A 7,692-nucleotide genomic window follows, 5' to 3' on the forward strand; every position below is an offset into this window, starting at 1 on the left:
TCGTTTTTATGAAATTCATTTATTGTTAGTTAAGTTGAAGTAAATGAAACATTAAAAGTCGTTTTGAACACGTTCTATGGTTGGTAGCTGTGGGTGTAGAAAAGTTAAGATAAGTTGTTCATTATAAACAGAGTCTGAGTTCTTTATAACTTAGGCATTATTGGTATGCTCGTCACGATGGAAGATCTTGACATCGAAGAACTTGAAGTTCTCCACATCGAAGTAGTAATCGTGCATCACGGGGCGATTGAATGGGAAGCCGAAAGGCAGAGCATCAACGAAGCGTGAGCCATGACCCACGCCGCAGCTGATCACGGGATCGTAGCCGGTGTGCTCGGCAGTGGTTGGCTGATGGAATGGATAGACCATGTAGAAGAACTGGTACACCTGACCGCCCTTCTTGCCCATGGGCAGCATCATGCGGTTTGGCACGCCGCAGTGAGCCTCAGACTGATCCAGCTTGAACTTGAAGTCGCTGTTGGTGGCATCCATCAGCTTCTGGTAGAGCTCAAAGTATGTGGTACGATCGTTAACCCAGAAGCTGAATTCGCTGCTGCCGCGCTTGATGTGATTAACACCAGCCTCCAGCTGCACCTTGTAGTGCTCCAGCTCAAAGAAGTTCTGGAAGTTGTGCTCCAGTGGAATCACATTGCCATACTCATCAAACTTGGGGCCAATGAAGACCTTGACAATAGCAGTCTGTGCCTTGTCCGAGGTAACATCCAAAACGAACTCGAAAGGCTTGTGGTTGAGGCGATGCTGGCGAGCCTTGATGACGAAGCTGCTGCCGTTGTAGAAGGAGTTGCGTCCAAAGGTGTGCAGTGGATCAGTGGTATGATCGAAGCTAGGAGGCGCCACATTGACAGCGTTGCTGATGTCAGCATCAAAGTACTCAAAGTAGGTGGTGAGGCTCTCAGGCATGTGCACGGCATCGATTTTAACGCCCTCGAAGACGTAATCTTGCTTAGTGTACTCGGGGAAGGTCTCCATCAGATGCCAGTAGTGGCCAACCAGGTTCTTGTAGACCTCATAGAACAAAGGATCACGCATGGAGGTGTCGTAGTGCATGAAGGTGCCTGGGAATTCATCGTGATACTTGCCGAAGGGGCGTCCCTCATTGACAATGTAGCGGTAATATTTGTCCAGACTGCCATAGAACTGGTGGTCAATGCTGTCCTTGTTGCCTTGGATCATGTTGCCCAGCATGTTGATCACATCAACATCGTATTTCTTGTTCTTGTGTATCCAATCCATGATGCGCTGTGTGTACATCTCCACAAAGTTAATGTGCTCCACATTGTGGTCATGATAGAAGTTGTGGTGGTTGTCGCGGCTGGGATATGGCACGCCATTGTAATGACGCAGACCGCTATAGAAGCCGGTGCTCACAGGCTCGTACATATTAAAGCTGGGCACTTCACCCAAGTCATGGGACAGACGCTCCAGATAGTAGCGGGCCAGCAGCTGCCAGTGCACGTACAGATAGAACTCACCGCGACGATCGTTGTTCAGCTTGTGGGTCTCATCGCCCTCAGACCAGAAGGGATAGTCAATGTTGAAATAGTAGTAGAAGCTATTTAGGCCAACATCCTCCAGGAAGTAGGACATGCCGTGCTCGTAGTTGATGTCGCCAAAGTAGTTGGTGTAGTTCGAGCGGAGGACAACATTGTAAACATTGTTCAGCTGCTTGACATGATGGAAGCCGTGCATCTTGTAGTGCTCGGCCATTTCCAAAGTCTGGCCATCAAAGAAGGTCCATGGGTGAATCTCATATTGAGCGGGCAGCACAATACCCTCCATATCGTCGCGGAACTGGCAGGCAATCGTGAAGGCATAGACAAAGAGCTGCTTGTTCACATGCTGGCGAGCCCAGAAGACAACATGCTGGAAGGTCTCCCAGTTCTTGGCGAACATGAACATGCGCACCAGACCGACAACGTATTCCTCATGACGCTCATACATCACAGTCCAGAACTGATCGTCATGGAAGGGATGATGCTCCCAGAGCTCGAAAAAGTGCTCAAGTTTATCGGCATGATGATAGTCGGCAACATGCTCCTTTGGAGTGTACTCCCAGAAGCTGGTATCGTATTTGGTCACAAACACATCATCCTGGTAGATATGACTGAGCATTTCGAACACAAACTTTTGCTTCACCAGAAAATCCTTGTCGGCCACCTTAAAGTCCAGGTGCTTGCCCTGGCCGCCAAGGGCCAGCAGCGTCAGCGTCAACACTACAACTGCCGTGATCGACTTCATCTCGTTAATCGTAGCTTTGCAGTGCAAACAGCTTGCATTTATACCTGAACGATCGCTGCGACGCTTTGGGCTCGCTCAGACCATTGTACGCTGCATTGCTATTGCCTTGACATTAGCATTAGATCCGCCCCAATCAGCTGTACCTATAGATGGCACCTTGTTTTGATAAGCACTGGGGGGGGGTGGCTCGTCTTCCAGCGCATTCTATACACAATGTTAGATTAACAGACTTGGCTTAGCTATATATTAATTGTACACATATATTAATTGCTTACAACGCCCTACACCTGCTGATTGAGCCCCATCACCTTTTGTTTACTTTTACTTAAGTAATATAAGCAATTTATAATTTACGAGGGTCGTTCAGCGGTCAGCTGCTGTTATCAGAAGCCCATGTTGCCAGCTGCCGTTTGAATTTCGTCTAAAAATATGCACTTGCATACTCATAATTGTCGAAAAACATAGACAACAAAGAGCAATGTACATTGTATGCTGCCAATCTATGCTATCTAACTTGACCCCAACCTAATGATAATACAGTTTCCAAATGCGCAGTCATTTATTTAAGTGAATGCAATGTTTTATACTGCACATATATATTTTATTTGAATAAATATTTGTTATAGAAAGTTAATTCAAATAAAAAATGTATATATGAATAAGCAATAAGTATTAAAATCTAAATTACCAGCACTCAGTGTATAAGTCAGATTATTGAATATGTATATTCTGTATTATTACATAATAATTTGTAATCTTTAATATATGTCTTGTTAATTTTAAAATATAATATTTATATAAGAAATTTATGTATGAATAAAAATTATATAATATAGATTATAATTTAATCTTTGATATACAACAACACAATACTATATGAATATATAGAACGAAAATCCGCTTGATGTCGCTTGATGAATAATTGCTTTCTAATTGTAAGCTCTCTCTCTCTCTATATATGCAGACAATATACATTATCCAGACGTAATAGTAATGCTGTCAATTCTTATGACTGCCCGCGGTTGTTAACTTGATTGCTTCATCAACATTTTACATCTGGCAGTCTACTGAAGAAGTTATAAAGGCCGCTGCTATGGACCTGATGTATGTATATGCTGGTTAAGAATTTCTAAGTAGATGGAGTTTCTAGGCGTTAGGATAAAATGCACAAATTTTTGAAAAACAATATCATTTGAGTGACGAAATCGAGCACGTTTCTCTCTGGCCAGCTTGTAGTCAATTAAGGGCCACAAGGTTTAAGTGACTGGATTGGCTAAACTCAAGAGTATCAGAAATATCAAACAGAGCGTCTGTATTTTAGCCTCATTTTGTTACAAAGCCTATACAAGACATAATATTCAATATAATATTCTTCACCAGCACGAAATTCAAACCTGTAACGCCTATAGCATTTCAAATGCTCAGCAATATTTTCAGATATTCAGCGCTAGCGCTGCTTCTTCTTGATGCGTCGCTGGCGTTGTGTACGCCGCTGTATACGCGCGTTTGTCTCTCGCGGGTTTGTGCGCTCGATTCCCAGCTGCGTCAACAATATATTTACGTATACTTATTTATGCCAGTCTCTTTGGCCGGGTTAATTACACAATAATTAATGCCGATAATGCAAGACAGTGGTAGATTGAATTTGTAGGGAATTTGCCTTCGGTGCCCATTACGGTTATCAAATCCGTGGGAAAACTATCATCCTTGTTTCCCTGCACAATTTTTTTTATAGATTAAAGATAGTTTGTTTCACAATCGGTCTTATTTTTTAAAAATAACTAACTTGAAAATTTGTAGAATAGTTTGATAATAATGTACTGTGGAACAATTTAATTAAATATTTCTGTGGGCGCCAAGTTCTATTCAAAGAGCTCAGAGGCAGAAAAGTAAATATTTGTCAGTGCTATATGAATTAAACAAAAGTCGTTCGTTGTTCGACAAACAGGAGGAGCCGCAGACTAATTGTAAGCAAAATACTGACATCGAAGATCAGCAGTATAAACACAAGTTTGAGGCACAGCTGTACAATCTTAACAGGCAAGGAATTTGAGACCCTGCGTCTGCTGGCCACAAAGCAGAACATGAAGTTGAGTCTGTCACCGCTCGATGTGGATCAGCTGATGCTGCTGATGATTAGCCAACAGTAACAACAATGTTTAGACCTTAAAGTATTTTCCGCAAACGCAGGCTTTTGCCATAGAATATGAAAAAAAAAACAAACGAATTTATTACTATATAAAGAAAACCATAACTACATTTAACTAAAGCTTATCATTTTTCATTTTGCAATTGGAACTCTTGCCCCAACTGTCGCTGCAGGCAGCCCAAGCACACACAGCCTTTGACATGCGGCAAAGGATGCTCCACCACATGCACTTCCTGCAGCTCAAAGCTATTGGTTTTAAACGATGTCATGCGCGTTGTCTCCTGTTTGCACTTGCAGTATAAACAACAGCAAATAACACTACCTGTAACAACAGCATTAGCCAACTTATTGTTGGACGCTACAGTCTGCAGCATAAGTATACTTACAGACGCATGTCAGCCACAAGCCGATCAATATATACGGATATAAATAGGGCGGCACCAGCATAGAATCAGCTTTATTCGCTTCCCAGCTATAGCTGCTATTGCTGCCAAGTAAATCCAAGATGAGGTCCATGTTGTCAGTGTCGGCGACAACATTGCTGCAGCTTGTCAAAAGCCATAGAGACATAATAAAACAAATAGCAACTTCCGCGTACATTTTACTGTGTCACGCTTGAAACGCGTTATAAAAGGCTCTGACAAAGCTTTGGCTCTGCAGCTTGCTATTTATGACAGTCCGTGCAGCTGTTTAGTTGTAATACGAAGCGAATATGTTTTTAGTTTAAGGCCACAAACTTTAATTTTCAAGCAAATTGAGTCAGCAAAGTGAAATGATTGAATGCCTAATCTAGTTTACTACCCAGAAACGTGTCTGGCGCATTCTGCACAACAAGTATTGTGATTTTACCATCTGGCGTTATGATAACCTCGTGGTTTCTGGTACGAACACGCAGCATTATGAGTGTCTGTGGCGGCTCCAGTTTGTGTAGAAACGCCTGGCACTTTTCACGCAAATTATCATAGAGACAGGCATGCTGCAGTGTATCCTGTGGCGTCATTGTTGACTTGATGGGCACACCCGAGCGGTTCATGATCAAAACATCCTCGACTCCAGGCTTCTCCAGCACCAAGCGATACACTTCATCCACATAGCGCTGGGTGCGCTTTTGCTAATGTAATTAAGTAAGTATAAAAATATTAATAAATAAATTGTGCACAAATGCAAATTAACCTCGACGCCTGGCTTCATGTTGTTGTTAAATTATTTAACTAAAAAGCAAAAGTCTTGTTTTTAAATTCAAGGCAAACGTTTATTTGAATTGACATTTGATTTTTGACTACTACAAACTCCCAGCATATTTGATGTACACCATATATAGTTATCCATGCCTTCGCCACTGGCTAAACTCCAGAGTGTCAAAAATATCAAACAGACGCAGTATGTTAGCCTCATTTTGTTGCAAAGTCTGAACAAGAAATAAAATTCAATATACATTTTAAATAATTTAATTTCTAACTTAACTAATTTGCATTAAGTTCTTCATCAGCACGAAATTCAAATCTGTAACGCTTATAGCGTTTCAAATGTTCAGCAATATTTTCAGTTATTCAGCGCTAGCGCTGCTTCTTCTTACTGCGTCGCTGGCGTTGTGAGCCCCTGTATACGCGCGTTTGTCTCTCGAGGTCGTGCGCTCGATTCCCAGCTGCGACAACAATATATTTACGTATACTTATTTATGCCAGTCTCTTTGGCCGGGTTAGTTACACAATAATTAATGCCGATAATGCAAGACAGTGGTAGATTGAATTTGTAGGGAATTTGCCTTCGGTGCCCATTACGGTTATCAAATCCGTGGGAAAACTATCATCCTTGTTTCCCTGCACAATTTTTTTTATAGATTAAAGATAGTTTGTTTCACAATCGGTCTTATTTTTTAAAAATAACTAACTTGAAAATTTGTAGAATAGTTTGATAAAAATGTATTGTGAAACAATTTAATAAAATATTTCTGAGGCAGAAAATTAAATATTTGTCAGTGCTAGATGAATTAAAGAAACGTCCTTGTTTAATTGTTAAAACCATACATATTTATTTAGCATTTATCAAATAATTCTTTCTTACATATTGCAATTGTTATTTTAAATTTTGTTGGCCGCACGGGATTATACTCTGTTCAGATTTTGGGTCACATACAAGTGCAGTAAAGTATATTTTTGTTTTTCAGCATCTTAAACTGCAAACAAACAGTGAATAAGCGGTCCAGTGTTTTAGTTTTTAGCACATATAAAATAATTGCAGATTAATTTAGCAACATTTAAAGTCGTGAACATTTGATTTTGAATTTAGTTTAGCCTAGATTTTCTTTTTCATTTTTTATACCATTAACAAATAGTCGGCAATTGTTTAAACTTAAATTTGCATATAACTTAAATTTATACATCCATTCTATATTTGCGTAAATACTTTATATACTTGAATTTTTAAAACTGTTTCAATAAATAATGCAGATATCCGCGTCCTCGTGTGCTTGGATTCCTCTTGCTTCTGTGTACGAAGAGCGGCTTAGAGACTTGGGTGGGATTATAGATTCCACATAGAATATCTATTTTATTGGCTTAATGTAGCGATATGAATTTTTGTATTATAACTTTGTGTTTTACGCCGAATAGCTCAAATATTCAATTTGTATCAAATTTGAAGCTCATATATTTTTAGTTTGTCTTTCGTGACTTAAGGTGAGTTCTCTTATGAGCTAAGTTTTCATAAGTGTACAAATTTTGAGCGTATTATTAAACAAAATTTGATTTTCAGTAAACATGCATCTCTGAATTGACAGTTTTCGCTAGATATTTTTAGTTAAACATCAATTTGATTTTGAGCAAATTGCTTTTGATTTGCGTTATTTATTGGAATTGCATTTTGATAAATATAACGTTTATGCATGTATAATTTGTATGTATGTGTTCAACAGCCATTTAAAATTACTATATATAGTTTATTATTGATTATTATAACTATAGTTTGTACACAAACACACACACACGCACGCACATTTATGTAAACTAACAGCATGCAACAATGGGTTAAACCTTCAACAGTGGGCACAATATACAATTCATCTAAACATTTATTGTAGTACTTATATACATAAATATATATAGTCGAGCTACTAGGTACACTTTAAGGTTTATTTTCTCACAGCTACGGCGCTAAAAACAACAATAACACAATAAACAATTAACGCTTAAAATTCCTGTTTTACATTTTCCTATAACTTACTATGCTTTTATAAATTATTCATTAGTTAAAAAACAATGTTCAAATCTTTCTAAATCAGTTAT

At 39.3% G+C, this 7,692-nt stretch overlaps 3 protein-coding genes across 3 annotated transcripts; all 3 read right to left on the reverse strand.

Moving 5' to 3' along the window:
- LOC108597507 (larval serum protein 2) lies at nucleotides 1-2,274 on the reverse strand. The gene has a single exon (XM_017984095.2). It carries the CDS (start codon nucleotides 2,257-2,259, stop codon nucleotides 151-153), a length of 2,109 nt encoding a protein of 702 aa, XP_017839584.1. The 5' UTR covers nucleotides 2,260-2,274; the 3' UTR covers nucleotides 1-150.
- A 2,213-nt stretch (nucleotides 2,275-4,487) lies between these two features.
- Nucleotides 4,488-5,059, reverse strand: LOC108595726 (CG10822). The gene is made up of 2 exons (XM_017981008.2): nucleotides 4,795-5,059; nucleotides 4,488-4,730 (listed from the first exon to the last, which is right to left on the reverse strand). The coding sequence occupies exons 1-2, from the start codon at nucleotides 5,006-5,008 to the stop codon at nucleotides 4,534-4,536; spliced, it is 411 nt and encodes a 136-aa protein (XP_017836497.1). The 5' UTR covers nucleotides 5,009-5,059; the 3' UTR covers nucleotides 4,488-4,533.
- A 60-nt stretch (nucleotides 5,060-5,119) lies between these two features.
- LOC108595727 (dynein light chain roadblock-type 1) lies at nucleotides 5,120-5,809 on the reverse strand. Its single transcript, XM_017981009.1, has 2 exons — nucleotides 5,582-5,809; nucleotides 5,120-5,519 (listed from the first exon to the last, which is right to left on the reverse strand). Exons 1-2 carry the CDS (start codon nucleotides 5,597-5,599, stop codon nucleotides 5,193-5,195), a joined length of 345 nt encoding a protein of 114 aa, XP_017836498.1. The 5' UTR covers nucleotides 5,600-5,809; the 3' UTR covers nucleotides 5,120-5,192.
- Between the last annotated feature and the right edge of the window lie 1,883 nt (nucleotides 5,810-7,692).

This window comes from Drosophila busckii, chromosome 2R, assembly GCF_011750605.1.
Source record: "Drosophila busckii strain San Diego stock center, stock number 13000-0081.31 chromosome 2R, ASM1175060v1, whole genome shotgun sequence".
NCBI classification, from domain to species: domain Eukaryota; kingdom Metazoa; phylum Arthropoda; class Insecta; order Diptera; family Drosophilidae; genus Drosophila; species Drosophila busckii.